Source organism: Dromaius novaehollandiae, chromosome 19 (assembly GCF_036370855.1).
Source record: "Dromaius novaehollandiae isolate bDroNov1 chromosome 19, bDroNov1.hap1, whole genome shotgun sequence".
NCBI lineage: Eukaryota > Metazoa > Chordata > Aves > Casuariiformes > Dromaiidae > Dromaius > Dromaius novaehollandiae.
The window spans coordinates 6,113,763-6,131,487 of NC_088116.1; the positions used below are offsets into that span (position 1 = coordinate 6,113,763).

At 65.6% G+C, this 17,725-nt stretch overlaps 3 protein-coding genes across 3 annotated transcripts in view; 2 read left to right on the forward strand and 1 right to left on the reverse strand.

Moving 5' to 3' along the window:
* The window catches only part of SUPT6H (SPT6 homolog, histone chaperone and transcription elongation factor), a 31,531-nt gene extending 31,351 nt beyond the window's left edge, over positions 1 to 180 (reverse strand). Inside the window, exon 1 of the mRNA XM_026105584.2 lies at positions 49 to 180. The gene's annotated coding sequence lies outside the window, so the exon portion shown is untranslated. The remainder of the gene's footprint in view (positions 1 to 48) is intronic.
* SDF2 (stromal cell derived factor 2) lies at positions 148 to 1,419 on the forward strand. The gene is made up of 3 exons (XM_064523280.1): positions 148 to 364; positions 485 to 681; positions 771 to 1,419. The coding sequence occupies exons 1-3, from the start codon at positions 205 to 207 to the stop codon at positions 1,056 to 1,058; spliced, it is 645 nt and encodes a 214-aa protein (XP_064379350.1). The 5' UTR covers positions 148 to 204; the 3' UTR covers positions 1,059 to 1,419.
* Positions 1,420 to 1,618: 199 nt separating this feature from the next.
* Positions 1,619 to 17,038, forward strand: BLTP2 (bridge-like lipid transfer protein family member 2). The gene is made up of 39 exons (XM_064523281.1): positions 1,619 to 1,805; positions 3,053 to 3,182; positions 3,484 to 3,530; positions 3,810 to 3,969; positions 4,049 to 4,167; positions 4,572 to 4,632; positions 4,886 to 5,084; positions 5,247 to 5,370; positions 5,735 to 5,859; positions 5,943 to 6,010; positions 6,104 to 6,252; positions 6,486 to 6,604; positions 6,860 to 7,023; positions 7,153 to 7,417; positions 7,538 to 7,743; positions 7,909 to 9,004; positions 9,259 to 9,450; positions 9,551 to 9,753; positions 9,833 to 9,951; positions 10,028 to 10,248; positions 10,416 to 10,606; positions 10,691 to 10,790; positions 10,862 to 11,064; positions 11,423 to 11,717; positions 12,006 to 12,163; positions 12,281 to 12,487; positions 12,616 to 12,715; positions 12,903 to 13,085; positions 13,382 to 13,503; positions 13,593 to 13,748; positions 13,835 to 13,956; positions 14,038 to 14,218; positions 14,299 to 14,385; positions 14,792 to 14,902; positions 14,988 to 15,123; positions 15,558 to 15,682; positions 15,870 to 15,971; positions 16,084 to 16,218; positions 16,472 to 17,038. The coding sequence occupies exons 1-39, from the start codon at positions 1,738 to 1,740 to the stop codon at positions 16,652 to 16,654; spliced, it is 6,732 nt and encodes a 2,243-aa protein (XP_064379351.1). The 5' UTR covers positions 1,619 to 1,737; the 3' UTR covers positions 16,655 to 17,038.
* Positions 17,039 to 17,725: the final 687 nt, after the last annotated feature.

Below are 17,725 nucleotides of genomic sequence, written 5' to 3' on the forward strand. Positions count from 1 at the left end.
GCCCCCCCGCCACCGCCGGCCGCCCCCACCCGGTCCCCACCACCTTACCCGCCGCCGCCGCCCGCGCTGGCGCCGAGGGAAAATGGAGGCCTCCGCGGCGACCGAGAGGCAGCCAGAGAGGGGCGGGGCAGACGAGCGCGACCTCCGGCCGGCCGGAGTGGCGTCACATCCGCTTCCGGCGGCGGCGGCGGCGGCGCCGCGGGGATGTGGGCGGCGCGGCGGCTGCTGGCGCTGGGGCTGGTGCTGGGCGCGGCGGTGGCGGCGCGCGGCGACCCCGCGCCCGTCACCTGCGGCTCCGTGGTGAAGCTGCTCAACGTGCGCCACAACGTCCGCCTCCACTCGCACGACGTGCGCTACGGATCCGGTAACGGCATCCCCCCCCCCTCCTCCGCCACCGGGAGGGCCTGACCCTTCCCGGCAGCCCCCGCGGAGGGCCTGGCGCCGGTGCCGGTTCCGGCGCTGACCCGCCGTCCCCCCTCCGCAGGCAGCGGGCAGCAGTCGGTGACCGGCGTGTCGGCGGTGGACGACAGCAACAGCTACTGGCGGGTGCGGGGCCGCACGGCGGCGGCGTGTGAGCGCGGCGCGCCGGTGCGCTGCGGCCAGGCCATCCGCCTCACGCACCTCGGCACCGGCCGCAACCTCCACAGCCACCGCTTCACCTCCCCGCTCTCCGGCAACCAGGTGCGGCCGCGTCCCGCCCCCCCACCGGGGGGAGACCCCCCCCACCCCTCCACCCCCCGGGTGCCGGTAACGGGCGCCTCTCGTTGCAGGAGGTGAGCGCCTTCGGGGAGGCCGGCGAGGGCGACGACCTGGACGACTGGACGGTGGTGTGCGGCGGGAGCTACTGGGCGCGGGACGGCGAGGTGCGCTTCAGGCACGCCTCCACCGACGTCTTCCTCGCGGTGACGGGCGAGCAGTACGGGCGGCCCATCCACGGGCAGAAGGAGGTGCACGGCGCCGCCTCCCCCAGCCCCAGTGACGCCTGGCGGGTCATGGAGGGCGTCTTCGTGCAACCCGGCGAGCTGCTGAAGGCGCAGCGGTACCACGCCGAGCTGTGACGGACCAGGGCACAGCCCCGCGCTGCGGCGTCAGGGCCGCCGAGGGACCGCCGACCCCCAAGACGTCCCCGGGGACGGGCGCCAGGCCCCGCCGGGCCGAGCACAGGCCCAGGAGCAGCGCGCGGAGCCTTTCAGCTATTCCATCTGCATAACGTGCGGCTGCTCGTGTCACCGCGGGGCACGGCGGTGGCTGGCCTCCAGGCGGAGGCGAACGAGAACGCGAGAGGAGGGGAGCTGCCGAAGGCCGTGCGTCCCGCAGCTCGGCGCGAGCCCACTGTCGCCGCGCGCCCTCTCTGTACCTCCCCGCTCCCGGTGTCGGGGGCCCCGGGCGGGTTCGGGACCATAAAGGAATTGAACTCTGCAGCGGCGTGCGGTCGTTTGTGTGCGTGCCCTTGGCTGCGCGGGGCGCCGGGGAGCGGCCGCAGGGGCTCCGCCGCCTGCCCCGGGGCTCTGCCGCCCGCCCCGGGCTGCCGGCGGCGGTGCGCAGCGCCGAGCACCGCGGGGGGCGCTGCCGCTCACTCCGCGAAAGCGCCGCTCGGCCGCGCCGTCTGGCGCCGCCCCCGCGCGGCCCCGCCCCTCCCAGCGGCCACTCCGGGTGCGCGGGCGGTCGGCCCCGCCAGGCGGCTCAGCGCCCGGTTACCGGACGGCGGGGAGCGGCCGGGCCGGGCTGGGGGCCGTCATGCCGCCGCTGCCCGCCGCGCTGCTCGTCCTCGCCGTGGTGGCGCTGCTCGCCGGGCTGCTGGCGCGGTGGGGGCCGCGGGGCTGGGCCGGGGGCCCGGGGCTGAGGAGGGTGTCGCGGGAGGCCCGCGGGGCTGGGTGGGAGCTGTCAGAGCGGGGGGGGGGGCCCCGCGGGGGTTTGGGGGGGCCTGCGGGGGTGGGTGTGGGGGTGTCAGGGTGTGCGAGAGGACTCATGGGGGTTTGGGGGGCCTCTAGGGCTGGGTATGGGGGTGTCAGGAGTGGGAAGGGGCTCACGGCGGTTTGGGGGGGCCCATGGGACTGGGTGTGTGGGTGTCAGGAGTGGGAAAGAGCTCGTGGGGGCTTGGGGGGCCTCTAGGGCTGGGTATGGGGGTGTCAGGGTGTGTGGGGGACTCACGGGGTCTCGGGGGGCCCATGGGCCTGGGTATGGGGGTGTCAGGAGTGGGAAGGGGCCCACGGGGGTTTGGGGGGCTTCTAGGGCTGGGTACGGGGGTGTCAGGGTGTGTGAGGGTGCTCACGGGGGGTTGGGGGGCTTCTAGGGCTGGGTACGGGGTTGTCAGGGTATGTGAGGGGACTCACGGGGGTTTGGGGGGCCCATGGGGCTGGGTATGGGGGTGTCAGGAGTGGGAAGGGGCCCACGGGGGTCTGGGGGGGTTCTAGGGCTGGGCATGGGCATGTCAGGGTGTGGGGAGCTCAAGGGAGCTGGGGGGTTAGGGCCGGGTAGAGGATCTGAGGGGTGTTGCAGGGGGTGGCAGGGTTGGGGAGGCCCTGAAGGTTTGGTTGGGGGTGGCAGGCATTTTGGGGGGGCACAGGGTTGGGTTGGGGTGGTAGGAGTGTGGATGTGGCCTATCAGGCATTTGGGGAGACCCCCGGGCTGGGTGGGGACCCAGGGGGGCTTGGGAGGGTGTTACAGGGCTGAGTGGGGGGTGTCAGGCTGTGGAGAGGTTCATGGGAGTTTGAGGGGGGGCCTAGGGCTGAGCAGGAGATGTCAGTGGTTCGGGGGAGCCCAGAGGGGTCAAGGGGGGCCCTCAGTCCTCCCCCCCCCGCATGTGGGGGACACGCATGGATTTGGGGGGCCACCAGAGCTCAATGTGGAGGTGTCCAGGATATGGGGGGATGCACAGGGATCAAGGAGGGTCCCCAGGGCTGGGTGTGAGGTGTCAGGGGTGTGGGGGGTATCAGGAGTGTGGGGGGTCAAGGAGGGGCCTAGGGCTGGGTGGGGGCTATCAGGGGCTCAGGGACCCCAAGCAGGGCTGCATGCAGGGCGCTGGACCGCGGCCCTCCCGGTGTCCTCACAGGTGGCTGGCATGTCGCCTGGCTGTCACCTGGTGCCGCCAGAAACTGCAAGCGGAGCTGAAGATCGGCTCCTTTGGCTTCTTCTGGGCCCAGAATATCAGCCTCCAGTTCCAGCGGGAGCAGCAGACCGTGGTGGGTGCCAGGGCGACGGCGATCGGCTCGCCCCGGTGTGACTCGCGGGAGGACAAAGCCGGGCAGGATGGCTGCTGCCACGTCCAGACCCGGGAGCGAATCCCTCCAGCCCAGCTCCATTGTGGAGCCCTGTAGCTGGTGCCAGGCCCTTCCTCTCCCAGCTGAGCTTTGGGGTCTTTGGCTGCCCCTCAGCGCATCCCGAGCGATGCCGGGTGTTGGGGGCAGAGCGGGAGTGTCGGAGTGAGCGTCGCAGTGTGGAGCTGGGCTGTTGCTCCCCTGACCTGCCTGTGTGTCCTTGCAGGAGATCGACAGCATCTGGATTTCCAGTAAACTGAGTCGGGAGCTGCCGTACGTACCCCAGCCCCTTCCCTGCTCTCTTGGCTTTGCTTGGGGGTCTGCCTCATCCCTGGCCCTGCTGATGGGGGTCAGGCCTTAGCGCCTTCCTGCAAAGCCCGTTTCCTTGGGGTCTGCGCTGTGCGGGAGCCATTCGCTGTCGTCTGGCATGGCAGTGTCGTGTGGATGCTCTTGTGCTGCTCCTGCACATCCCTGGGGTGGGGGGCACCCAGGCTGTGGGGCCCGGAGTGCAGCATGCAAGCTCTTGTGACAGTTCTTGCTATTCTTCTGCAGGCGCTATTTTGAACTGTGTTTTGGTGAGGTGCGAATCCGCACGGATCTCCAGAAGGGCCCCGTGTTCCAGCCTGCCTTCCCGGAGGCTTCCAAAGAGGCTGATGGAGAGGAAAGCAGGGACGTGACTCTTAAGCCCTCCCTGCTGCGAGTCCTTAGCCAGGTGAGGCCCTGACTCCCTGAGAGGGTGTTGCAGGCTGCTCTGCTCTCTGACAGCCCTCACAGTACCACCTTTCTCCCAGCTCTTCTCCATCCACGTGGACTCCATCAACATCATTGTTCTGCATGTGGCCACCTCTGAGTCTCTCTGGCACGTTCAGGCCAGCAAGACACGTCTCCTCCTGGACGGTGATGGGAAGAGGTAACGCTGTGCTCGTGGCCTGCTCTGCTCCCCCAGCAGAGCCCTGTTTCCCTGCAGGGCCGAGAAGCAGGGTTCCCTCCAACTCCAACCAGCCAGGCTCCACTCTTCTCCTTGCTGCGTCCTACTCAGCAGCTTCCCACAGCCACCCGTGGCATGACAGGCCAGTCTCCTCCTCAGAGGCTGGCATGGTCCTTCTTCCCTTCGTGATGCTAGGCCAAGCTAGGGTCGTTTGTCCTCCAAATTATGAGTTGTTCTGCTGTGGATGGAGTTAGGGTCTACTCTTGCGTTTGGAAGGACTTGGAGCAGGGACATGGGATCCCTGTGCCCCATGAAATGGGAAGGGAAGGTGCTTGCTCTGGAGGCAGCAGGGCCTGCAACGTTAACGTGTTTTGTGGTCTCCCCAGCCTGAACTGTGAGGTGAGCTTGACAAAGGTGAACAGCAAAGGGCTACGGAGCAGCCAGCTGGTGAGTACTGCGGAGGGGAGAAATGCAATACTTTGGGTCCAAGCACAGGCTCACTGGGACACCAGGAGGACCTGTTCCAGTGCAGCCCGTCCCTGAGGCCAGGTGACACTAAAAGGGCGCTTCCCAGCGCCCTGCAGACCCTCTGGCTGCGAAGCGTTCGGCTTCGTGCTGTGCCCAGGGCTTCGCCTGCAGCATCCACAAGCGGGGAGGATGGGAGACTCCTTGTGCACTCCTTGTCCCTGTCCCCCTGCAGGATGACACGTGCCTGGCAGAGGTGGCCCTGGCACTCTCCCTCTCGCTGGAGATCAGCATCAAGCGGCGGCTGGTGGGTGTCAGCTTGCACGTCTGGACCCTGAAGGCGGAGCTGCACGAAGGGCTCTTCTACAGCCAGCTGCTGCAGCGAGTGACTGCCGGGACCCGGCACAGCAGCGTGGGGGACCAGCCCAGTGCAGGTCAGGGACAGGGACAGGGACAGGTTCTGGGCAGGGCGAGGGCTGGCAGTCCCCATGCTTCCCGTGCAGTCAGAGGGATCTGGCTGTGCTGTCGCTGCCTCCCGCTGCAGGGAGTGGGGTCTGGACAAGAGCCTTGCTGTGACCCTGCATGTCCTCCCCCAGGCCTGGGGCAGACCCCGAAGCTCCTGTCTGTGCTGAGCAGGGACACGCTGCAGCTCATCCCCAGGAAGGTGGAGGTGAAGCTGGAGAACACCAGCGTGGTGCTGTCTGTGAACAGCCAGAAGAGGTGAGGAGGCAGGTGGAGGAGGAGGCTGTCCTAGCCCTGATCAGTGCTGGGGACATGGACTTGGGGACAGCCGTGCCATTCCCCGCTTGTGCCCTGCCCCGGCCAGGCTGCTGAGAGTGAGTCCTGGGGACCACCCTGGTGGGAAGGACTGAGTGTGGCCTGGTGTCAGGCTGTTTGGGAAGAGGGAAGGTGATGAGCTGGATCTCTGGTGTGACAGTCTGATGGGATCCTCTGATGGCATGGAAGTGCTGGGCTGGGCTGCAGCTGGGCACTGGCCACTGTCGTCTGTGCCAGACAGCGGGGGACAGGGAGATGCAGGACGTCACGGTTCCCTTCTGGCGGTGACTCCCTGCTTCTCACACAGGTACCTCACCTGGAGCCTGAAGCTGCTGCAGTTTCTGTATCAGCGCGAAGAGGAGCAGATCCCACTGCGCAACTTTACACCCACCTCAGACCTGGACCAAATGAGTGTAGACCTCCAGCTGGAGGGCAAGTAGCCAAGAGGGCACCTGCGGAGCAGGGCTGCGGTCGCTGCCCTCCACCACCCCTCACCTCTGCTCCTCTCTCCCCAGATGGCCTTCTTCTGTCCCAGAGCCGCCAGCGCATCGTGTGCCTCAACTCCCTGAAGACCAGTGTGCAAGTGAGTGATCGCCGGGCACGCTCGTGTCCGCTGGAGGGGCTGGCTCGGCCCCTGGTACAAGTTTGCTGCCACCCTGCCCTCTCCTTTCTCTAGGTCACAGCCATTGACCTCTCGGCCGCTGTGCTGCTCAACACCTGCATCATCCACTACCGCCACCAAGAGTTTTCGCACTGGCTCGGCCTCTTGGCAGAGGAATACAGGAGCCGGGGAGTGCCTGTCCCCAGCCAAGGTCACAAGGGCAGGTAAACTGAGCCTCAGCGCAGCTGCCGGGGCTGCAGCTTTTTCCTCTGGCCTGCTGCTCTCTGGCAGGGTGCCCAGACACACAGCGCCTTCTCTGCCGTGTGCCCGGCCCACGGGAGGGGGAGGCTGCCTGGAGGCCAGCGGGCGGTCCGAGAGCCCGGAAAAGGTGTTCCTGCGCCCTGCCAGGCTCTCTGGGACGCAGTGCTCCAGTAACAGCCGGTGTTCTCTCGTGTAGGAGCTGTCCCCAGATCATAGCACCCATCATCCTGTGTGCCTCGCTATCCAATGTCAACGTGTCGGTGCAGCTGGGGGACACGCCTCCCTTCGCCTTGGGCTTCAACTCCATCTCTGCAGGTACGGGCTGGCGGCTGGTCCTGCGTGCCCGACGGGCTCTCCTTGGGGAGGGGCTTCACACAGGCAGGGGGACTGTCTGAGTCCTGGGCTTGTGGCACAGGAACGGGGAGGTCTCATGTGTCTGTGCCAAGCTGGGGACTGCTGGACCGCTGCCTGGTTGTGTCTGAGTTGCCCCTTTCCTGGGCTGCTCCCGCTGGGACGCTTGTTGGGCAACCGTGAGCCTGCCCACACTGGCCTCCTGCTCTGTGCCCGCAGACTACCAGCACCTGCGGCCCCAGAGCGTGCACCAGCGGGCGGTGCTGGCCGTGGACCACCTCTGCTGGCGCGTGGGCAACGACTCGCACATCCAGCGTGCCCCGCACCCCCCCAACATGCACGTGTGGGGAGAGGCCCTCATCCTCGACTCCTTCAACCTGCAGGTGCGTGGCAAGCCGAGGGGTGGCTCTGGGGGGGCTGCCTGTCTGCAACCCCGTGCTAGTGGCACGGGGACATGCGATGGCAGGGGGATATCCTGGAGCCCAAGCGTGACTGGCCTGTTTGTCCTGCAGGGCAGCTACAACCAGCCCCTGGGCATGTCCAGTGCTCAGTCGGACACGCTGTTCCTGGACTGCACCATCCGCGGGCTGCAAGTGGAGTCATCGGACACCTGCACCGAGTGCCTGGCCCGGGTCCTGCCCCTGTTTTGCCCGCAGCCCATCAGAGCTGAGCTTGCAGAAGAGCCACCCGCTTCCCCAGGGGACCCCTGGGGGCTGCTGTGGAAGGTGGATTTGAAGGTGGAGGATGTGAACCTTTTTACACTCTCTGCCCTGGTTGGTAAGTGCAGCTGTAGCTTCCAGGCTGTCTCCAGATGGCTGTCCCAAAACACCGCAGTGGTCAAAGGAACATGGCATGTTCCCCCTCCGGGCCTGCCGTGCTGATGTGCCCTCTGTCCAGGTGCCCTGGAGCTGCGGCTGGACACGCTGACTGTCCTGGGGAGTGCCGAGAGCTGCACGGTCAGTGTCCAGGGCATGGTGCTGGCCTTGGTGAAGAGCATCACGGAGAAGATGCAGCCGTGCTGCAAAGCCCCTGCCATCCCCAACCCAGTGGCCAGCCTCTCCATGCTCTCCGTCACCTACCACAGCAGCATCCGCTCCCTGGAGGTTGGTGTAGGCCCTGGGTCTCTGCTGTATCCCACACCAGAGGGGCTGGGATGGACGGGGCGGAGGGAGGATGGGCTGGCACTGAAAGGGGATGGAGAAGGGAAGGGGGTTGTGCTGGGGCTGGATCTGGCAGTAATTCGGTGCTGCTCGCTCTTGCCACCGCAGGTGCAGTGCGGCGAGGGGCTGGCAGTGCTGTGGAGCCCGCCCGACCACATGCACTTGTACCATCACACCCTGGCCACCCTGCAGTGCCACGAAGCCCTGCGGAGCGCCCTCGGCCGCAGGACGCCTCCTTCCCTGCCCCTGGAGGGCCCAGTGTTGGAGGCAGCCACCCCTACCGAGACGCTAGGCCCGCTCCAAGCAGACGGGACTCCCCCCAAAAGACTCCTGTCCCTATTGCTAGAGCTGAGCTCTGCCAAGGTCACAGCATTTGTCTCTGAGGCCAACTACATCAGCCTGGCTGCTGAGCGGGCATCCGTGAATTGGCACGGTGGTGCCCTGCATGGTTACTGCCCCGAGCTGGCTGCCGGCTTTGACGGACACAGTATCTTCAGCTTCAAGGAGGTGGAGGTGAGGCTGCTGCCAGAGCTGGAGGAGGTCATCTTGCACCGTTGCGCCTTCCCCACCCTCCACACCCTCCGCAACCGTGGCTGGGCCTTCTCCTTTGCTAGTGTGACCATTGAGTTCCCCTACCAGTATGACTTTTCCCGCACACTGGACGCCGCCGTGGGTGTGCAGAAGTGGCTGAAAGGCCTGCACCGGCGCGGGCGCCCTGCCAGCACGGCCTTGCCCCCTGACCTCCTGCTCAAGGTGGAGCACTTCTCCTGGGTCTTCCTGGACGACGTCTTCGAGGTCAAGCTGCGAGACAACTACGAGCTGATGAAAGATGAGAGCAAGGAGAGTGCCAAGCGGCTGCAGCTGCTGGATGCCAAGGTGGCTGCACTGCGCAAGCAGCACGGTGAGCTGCTGCCCGCCCGCAAGATAGAGGAACTCTACGCCTCACTGGAGAAGAAGAACATTGAGATCTACATCCAGCGCTCACGGCGCCTCTATGCCAACACACCCATGCGGAGGGCCTTGCTCACCTGGACCCTGGCCCACCTTCAGCTGGTGGCCCTGGCCGACGAGTCCTTCCATGGCACAGAGCGTGTGTTGGAGCAGATGAGGGACCTGGACAGTGTCAGCCCGTTCCCCTCTGAGGGGCTGGAGATGGTCACCCAGTGGTGCCGCATGATGAAGGGCAGCGTTGGCAGCTTCTTTGGTGAGTGGCCCCGCATGGGGTGTCCCCCGAGTACGGCGCGGTGGCTGCGTGGTCTGGGCTCCCGGGACAGAGACCTGCCAGCACCATGCAATTTGTGGCCAAGCTGGGGAAATGGTTTTCAAAGGTTTAAGGGAGTGGGAAGGGAGCGGAGACAGGAGAGTGAGGGGGCTGTGGCTCCCGCTGTGGCCGAGAATAGGGGACCAGAGCAGCGTCCCTTTGCTGCCCTGTCCCTTAGCCCTAGCTCTGCCCCGCAGTGCGGATCCGCGACTATCCTCGCTACCTCTTTGAGATCCGGAACTGGCAGCTCTCAGGCCGGCTGATCGGAGCGGAGCAGTGCGGCCAGACCTGCTCCCGGCGCCGACAGGTCCTGAAGCTGGGGTTGCCCTGGGGGGACGTGACGGTGGAGAGGAACATGCCACCCTTGAAGTTCTACCATGACTTCCACGGTAAGAGCGGGAGAGGCAGGGGGGATGGGGCTCTGTGCCAGGGCAGAGATGGGGGCTCTGTGGGGCACACTGAGAGCTGAGCCGGCCCCTGTGTCCCCAGCGGAGATCTCCCAGTTCACCATCGTTTGGGGGCCCTGCTGGGACCCAGCCTGGACCCTGATTGGGCAGTGCGTGGATCTCCTCACCAAGCCCTCGGAGGACCCCAGCGCCCCATTGCCCTGGTGGGACAAGAGCCGCCTTCTCTTCCATGGGGACTGGCACATGGATATTGAACAGGCCAACCTGCACCAGCTGGCCACCGAGGTGAGTGCCACAGGGATGGGGAGCAGAGCACGGCACGGGGCTGGCTTACACCTGCCTCACCCCATGCTCATCCTCTCAGGACCCCTACAACACCACGGAGAACATGCACTGGGAGTGGAGCCACCTCTCCTTCCACTGGAAACCTGGGCAGTTTGTCTTCAAGGGCAACCTAGACATCAATGTCCGGACGGCCTCCAAGTGAGTGTGGGCCGGGGAGCGCAAGGGCTGCCGCACGGTGCTGGGGGAGTAACCAGAGGCCTCCCTCTCTGTGCAGATACGACGACTGCTGCTTCCTGCACCTGCCCGACCTGTGCATGACGCTGGACCTGCAGTGGCTGTGCCACGGGAACCCCCATGACCACCATGGCGTGGTGCTGCGCTCCCCCGACTTCCTGCCTGAGGTGCCAGTGGGGCAGCAGTACGACTCATACCGTGCCTTCCGCTCCGAGAACCTCAACCTCTCCATCCGGATGGACCTGACGCGGCCCAGTGAGGGTGAGTGATGGCCCCCTAGAGACCCCCCTCACCAGGTGAGGGAGCTGGGGTGGGGCATGCTGGTTTTAGCGATCTTTGTCTGTCCTGTGCTGTGACTGCTCTGCAGTCCAGGGTTGGGGTGCTGCTGTGTCCCTGCCCTGCCGTGCTGATGACGGATGTATTTTCAGAGCACTCCCAGCCCCGGATCCTGCTCTACAGCAGCACCCTCCGCTGGATGCAGAACTTCTGGGCCACGTGGACCAGCGTGACGCGCCCCATCTGCCGTGGGAAGCTCTTCAACAACATGAAGCCCAGTAAGAAGAAGCTGGGGCAGCATTACAAGCAGCTGTCTTACACCGCGCTCTTCCCCCGGCTGCAGGCAAGTCCTGGGAATGGGGCCCTGCGTTATCTCCCTGCGCGGCCTGGGCTGGGCGCTCAGCCCTTGCTGTCTGCCCCCTCGCAGGTGCATTACTGGGCCTCCTTTGCCCAGCAGCGGGGGATCCAGGTGGAGTGTTGCCAGGGGCACATCTTCACTCGCGGCACCCAGCGGCTCATCCCGCAAGGTGAGGCCAGGCCCTGCTGGCAGCGCCTCCGGGCAGGGCAGGGCATGGCTGACGCCTCTCCCTGTCCCCAGCTGGTACGGTGATGCGACGCCTCATTTCGGAGTGGAGCATCACGCAGATGGTGAGTGACCTGAGCCAGGTCACTGTGCACCTCATGGCCTCTACCTGTGACGAGAACGCCGACCACCGGCTCGATACCCTGGTCAAGAAAACCCACCTGCTGAGCCTCTCCTCCCTCACCTACCAACGGCACAGCAACCGCATGGCTGAGGAGGTACCACTGCAGAGCAGGGCAGGGCATGGCAGGCATAACCCAGCCTGCACTGGCTTGGTGGCGTCCCCCTAGGACAGGGGACCTTGATCTTTGGATGCAATGGGGAAGGGATGTGGCTGGGAAAGGGACAAACCTGCAGGTCTGAGCACTTGGCCAAAGGGATGCCAGGTGCCATGTTCCAGCTACAACACCCCTGGCATGGGGCCCTGCTGTAGGGGTTGGGAATGGTCCCCCAGGCTCTGATCCCTGTGCTCTGCCTCGTGGGGACTGGCAGGGCTCCCAGCCTGCATGTACGAGGCCCGTGGGCATGGGCTGGTGGTGGCCTTTCCATGATGGGGCTCTGACCCTCTGTGCTCAGGAGCTGCCCCTGCGGGATGGGGACGACGGGTTCCACACACATCAGCTGCACCTGGTGGACCTGCGGGCGTCCTGGACCACCACAAACCGGGACATCGCTTTCGGCCTCTACGATGGCTACAAGAAAGCAGCCGTGCTCAAGCGCAACCTGTCCACGGAGGCCCTGAAAGGGCTGAAGATTGACACGCAGCTGCAAGCCAAGAAGCTGAAGAGGGGCCCGCTCTCTGCTCACTCCGTCCCTGCCAGAGTGACTGCCCCCATCACCAGCGGCCGTCCCGAGAGAGCCTCCTCGGGGGGTGAGCATGGCAGGGAGGGGAGCAGGCTGGCCCTGGGTTCCAGGCTGTCAGCCCTCCTTAGGGCTCCTCTTTCCGCAGCCTGTTCCTGGCTCTCAGTCCTGCAGGGCAGACTGTGCTCGCCTCCCTCCCAGAGCTGCAGAGATGGAGGGCACTGGGAGCGAGTGGAAAGCCCCACGCAGCAATGGCCTTGCTGCATGTAGCATCCTAGCCCGAGGCTATGCTTGCCTTCACCTCATCCTCCCAAGCCAGCCTGTCTCTGTCTGGTACTGACCCTTTCTCCTTCCCCAGGGGCCTACATGCTGCAGAAGCTCATTGAGGAGACGGACAAGTTTGTGGTCTTCACGGAGGAGGAGTCAGGGGCAAGTGAGCAGCTGTGTGGCATTGCTGCCTGCCAAACCGATGACATCTTCAACCGCAACTGTCTCATCGAGCTAGTCAACTGCCAGGTACCTGCCCTCGGCCAGCCTGCCTGCGCCCACGTTCACTGCCCGTGGCCTCGCTGTGGAGGTGGGCCATGTCCGGCCTTGGAGGGCTCCTCTCATCCCGGGGTCTCTCCCCCACAGATGGTGCTGCGCGGTGCGGAGACAGAGGGCTGCGTGATTGTGTCTGCTGCCAAGGCCCAGCTGCTGCAGTGCCAGCACCACCCCGCCTGGTACGGGGACACGCTGAAGCAGAAGACATCTTGGACCTGTTTGCTCGATGGCATGCAGTACTTCGCCACGACGGAGAGTGGCCCCACTGAGAGGGAACACGGGCAGCTCTGGCTGGAGGTAAGCACCTGGGACAGCCGGGATGGGCTCAGCAGCGAGTGAGCTGCACGGAGGGCAGGTAGTGCTGCCAGTGCCCCAGCCAGGGCAGGGAGAGCGGAGACAGCCACCAGTGCCTCCTGCGTCCCCAGGTGAAGAATATCGAAGAGCATCGGCAGCGGAGCCTGGACTCGGTGCAGGAGCTGATGGAGAGCGGGCAGGCGGTGGGCGGCATGGTCAGCACCACCACAGGTACTGCCCGCGGGGCAGGCTGCTGTGCCTACCCCGACCCGCCTGCGTATGACCACAAAGCTGAGAGCGCACAGCCTGCTCCCAGGCGGGCTCCAGGAGCTGGCCTGCTGCTCTGAGCCCCGTGCTCAGGGGTCTGCAGCCCCCAGGGGCACAGCGCTCTGACCACTGTCCCCCTGCCCGTCCCTAGACTGGAACCAGCCCTCGGAAGCACAGCAGACCCAGCAGGTGCAGAGGATTATCTCTCGCTGCAGCTGCCGCATGTACTACATCAGCTACAGCCACGACATCGACCCTGAGCTGGCCACGCAGATAAAGCCCCCCGAGACTCCTGCCAACCAGGAGAAGGAGGATCTGCTGAAGAAGCAGGAAGGTGAGTACATCCAAGCAGTGTGTCTCAGTGGGTAGAGCTCTGGGCTGACCCACAGGTGCCCGCTGAGTCCCTATTGTGATCAGAGGGGTGTCTATAGGAGCGATCCCCAGCCATGTGGCCATGCACCAGATGATGCTGGACATGCTGTGCCTGCTGGAGCCAGTGTAACGACCTCAGCTTGTTCACTGTCCTCTCCATCGCTGGCTGGCTCGTTAATGCTGGTCCCCAGGTGCATCCTGAGAGATGCTATCTCTGGCCACACTGGGGCCCTACATGTCTTTTGTGTGTCCCCACAGGAGCTGTGGACACATTCACGCTGATCCACCACGACCTGGAGATCTCCACCAATCCTGCACAGTATGCCATGATCCTTGACATAGTCAACAACCTGCTGCTACATGTGGAGCCCAAACGCAAGGTACCCGTGAGGTCCTGGGTGACTGGCCTGTGCTGTGTGACTTGCCTGCACCCAGGGCACTCCTCACCTTCCCCTGTCCCTGTGTCCAGGAGCACAGCGAGAAGAAACAGCGGGTGCGCTTTCAGCTGGAAATCTCTAGCAACCCCGAGGAGCAGCGCAGCAGTATCCTACACCTGCAGGAGGCCGTGAGGCAGCATGTCGCCCAGATCCGCCAGCTGGAGAAGCAGATGTACTCCAACGTGAAGGTGAGCCCACACCCCTGTCAGGGGTGTGTCAGGACCCCAGGTCCCTGCTCTGGAGTGGAGGGTGCTGAGGGCTGTCTGTCCTTTAGTCCCTGCAGGATGACAGCAAAAATGAGAGCCTGCTTGACCTTAACCACAGGCTGCAGCAGCAGCTGAGCCAGGAGAAAGCTGACCTGCAGCTGGAAAGCGAGGAGCTGAACATACTGATCAGGTAGGAACCATCTTTGGCTTCCTCAGAGTTGTACCCTGCTTCCTGCAGAGCTCCTGTGACCCAGCACTACCTCTGCTGCAGGTGCTTCAAGGACTTCCAGCTGCAGCGAGCCAACAAGATGGAGCTGCGAAAGCAGCCAGAGGACGTGAGCGTGGCACGGCGGACCGAGTTCTACTTTGCCCAGGCACGCTGGCGCCTCACCGAGGAGGACGGGCAGCTGGGCATAGCCGAGCTGGAGCTCCAGCGCTTCCTCTACAGCAAGGTAAGAAGCCGTCTGGCGGCATGGACAGCCCCCAGGCCGGGGCCCCAGGGCACGTGGGGCCGACAGATGTGTGTGTGCAGGTGAACAAGTCCGATGACACTGCGGAGCATCTGCTGGAACTGGGCTGGGTCATGATGAACAACCTCCTGCCCAACGCTGTGTACAAGGCAAGTGGCAGCCTGAGGGAGCAGCCCTGCACCCTGGGGTCCCTGGCCAGGAAGGGAGAGGAGGACTTGCTGCAGCTGGGGGTGGGCCAGGCATGTCTGGGTCTATCCTCACCCCTCTGCTGTCTGTCCTTTCTTGGGTGGTCCCTGGGTGCCCTGGCATGGCCAGCTGGCCTGTCCTCACCTCAGGACACCCACCCTGTACCTGGGGTTCCTTGAGTGCTGTGGGACCCCTTGGTTGCACTGGCCAGGCAGGGAGGGCGGGCACAGCTGGTTGGTCTGTCCTCACCCCAAGACATCCGCCCTGTGTCCTGGGGACCTGCAGGTCCCTTGGGTGCCCTGGGGGTGGTGGACCGGGCCCGGCAGGCTGGCCTGTCCTCACGCCAGCCACCCACCCTGTTCCCTGCAGGTGGTGCTGCGTCCCCAGAGCTCCTGCCAGTCTGGCCGGCAGCTGGCACTGAGGATCTTCAGCAAGGTCCGGCCGCCCGTGGGAGGCATCTCCATCAAGGAGCACTTTGAGGTGCCGAGACTGGGCCGGGAGGTGACATGGCCCCGTGGGGCGCGGGCAGCGTCTGCCTAGCTCTGACGCACTGCTCTCCCTGCAGGTGAACGTGGTACCCCTCACCATCCAGCTCACCCACCAGTTCTTCCACAGAATGATGGGTTTCTTCTTCCCTGGCCGCAATGTGGAGGAGGAGGAGGTGGGGGATGAGGAAGACAAGTCCAAGCTGGTGACAACAGGTGAGGGGGGTGGGAGGGACATGGCACAGCTTGGTCCTCCTCCTCCCTGACACCAGTGATGTCCCTGAGCTGCTTTAGTTGTGTCTAGCACGTGTTTGTGGCCAGCTGCTGGTGGGCCACACATTGAGGAACAAGGACTTCTGGGGTTCCCTGTGGACAGGGACCCGTTAGGGAGAGCAGAAAAGCTGTGAGGGATCTGGGTTGTGGCTGATCCCAGCCGGACACCAGCCGTCACGTCCTGCCCACCCAAGTCCTGGGGCTTTGGGGAGAGCCGAGGGGAGTGTGGATGAGCAAACGGAGGCAGAGCAAGCAGATGGGAAAGCCAGAAGAGTGTGGACAGGTTGCTGACCGCTCTGCGCAGCGGCTGCGTGAGGTGCCCTTGGGGTTGGGGTTCCCCGCGAGCAGGAGCCCCTCGCAGCTCTCTGTTTGTCCAGGGATACCTGTGGTGAAGCCACGGCAGCTGATCGTGGCCGACGACTCGCTGGGCCCAGGGAAGGGGGTCGCTCAGGGACTGAATCGGACATCAGGAGTCAGAAGATCTTTCCGAAAAGCACCCGAGGTACCTGCTGCTGCCTTGAGGGGGGAGTCTGGGATCCGTGCTGTGGAGCCTCCGTGTTCCTGCCCCCACACCAGGGCAGCTTCCACGGCTCCCTGGTGAAACAGTGCCGTGGCCTGGTGCCTGGCTCTCACCTCCCCTGCCTGTGCCGGGCTGGGTCCCCTCTCATGGCTCTCGGCTCTGTCCCCAGCATCCCGTGGATGACATCGACAAGATGAAAGAGCGCGCGGCCATGAACAACTCCTTCATCTACATCAAGATCCCGCAGGTGCCGCTCTGCGTCAGCTACAAGGTGAGGGACCTGCCGGCCATGGGATGGGGGGTGCTGGGGTCCCCGGCTCCTCTGGCCAGGGATGGCCTGGGGGAGCGGCCTGCCCTGGGTGACACCCCTGTCCTCTGCCCAGGGCGAGAAGAACAGTGTGGACTGGGGAGACCTAAACCTTGTGCTGCCATGTCTGGAGTACCACAACAACACGTGGACATGGCTGGACTTCGCCATGGCGGTGAAGAGGGACAGCCGCAAGGCCCTGGTGGCACAGGTACGGGGACACAGTGCTGCCTTGGCCTTCTCCCCTCTGGCGGTGCCGGGAGCCCGGAGCTCACGGCCTCCTTCCCGGGAGGGGAGGGTGCTGGAGTGGCTCTGCGCGGGCCGGAGGCAGCAACCCCATCCCGGGTGGCTCCATCTCCGGCGTGGGAAGCGGCCAGGCTGGCTCAGCAACTCAGGCCCTCACCCGCGAAGGGGCCTGGGCTGGGTGCGGCCGCCTGGCGCTGAGGCCACCTCTCCCGGGACAGGTGATCAAAGAGAAGCTACGCCTGAAGCCGGCAGCTGGCGCGGAGGCCCGGGGCAAGCTGGAGAGCAAATCGGACGGGCCCATCCAGCAGCAGGAGGAGGACGAGAAGGCGCGCCTGCTTATCGGGCTGAGCGTGGGCGAGAAGAACCCCAGCAAGAAGTCGATCTTCGGCAGGCGCAAATGAGGGCAGCACCCGGCAGGCCGGGAAGGGACTGGGGCAGCCCGTGCTCCCCCCGCCGGGGGCAGCCCTGGGCAGGGAGGGCCGCGTGCCGCTCAGCGTGGCGAGGCCCGACGGGGGGGTCAGCCCTGCGCGAGCCCTCGGCAGCCCCACGGCCGTGGCGTGGGGCAGGGGTGCAGCAGCGCGGGGCCGGGGCGCAGCACTGCTCCGGGGCCGCTCGGGGGGCGCAGCCCCCAGTGCCAAGGGCTCCCGCGAGCTTCCTGCCTCCCTGCTGTGCGGGTGCTGGGCCAGGCCCGTGGCCCGGCGAAGCAGCAGGATCGCTCCAGGCTGGTTACCGGCTGGGAGAAAGGGGAACGGGAGAGAATTTAAAAAAGAGTTTTTAATTTGGAATCGTCTCTGTCCTCTGGGTCGCCACTCGCGCCACAGCGTGGGGGCAGCGCTGGTCCCGCTCACAGCTCCCACCGTGGGCAGCACCCACGGTTGCACAGCTTGGCCGCTGCCTTTTCCCTGTCGGCTCTGGGGGCTCCCTGCTCGGGGCGGCTCTGGGCTTCCCTGCAGCAGCTGCAGCGGTCGCCCTGGGCTCAGCATGTGCCGGGCCTTGCGCAGCTGCAGCCCCACATCTGCACCCAGAGCTGCACCGGGGCTTGGGAGGGAGGGGGGGCTGCCCTTTCTGGTCCCCGAGGTGGAGCAGGGGGGGCTTGGGGAGGCACCAGCTGCCCCAGGGACGGGGGGCTGCGGCAAGCAGGGTGCGGGGGGGGAGCAGCAGCGTGGGTGGTTGAATGGGGAACGCTGGGGGGGGTCCAGCTGCGGGGAAGGGGGCTGCGTTCCTGGGGGGGGGTCCAGGGGTGAAAGCCCAGTGCAAACGGGGGTCCTGGGACATGCAGCCAGTGCAGGCGGTGCCTTGTTGGTGGGGTCTGTGGACACATGGCTGGTGCAAAGGGGGGGTCCTGGGACATGTGCCTGGTGGGGGGGGTGCATTGCCCTTGGGGGGCACCCAGGGGTGCAAAGCCGGTGCCAAGGGGGGGTCATGCCCCACGTGGGGGGAGGGAAGTGTGTTGCCGAGGGGGTCCAGGGGTG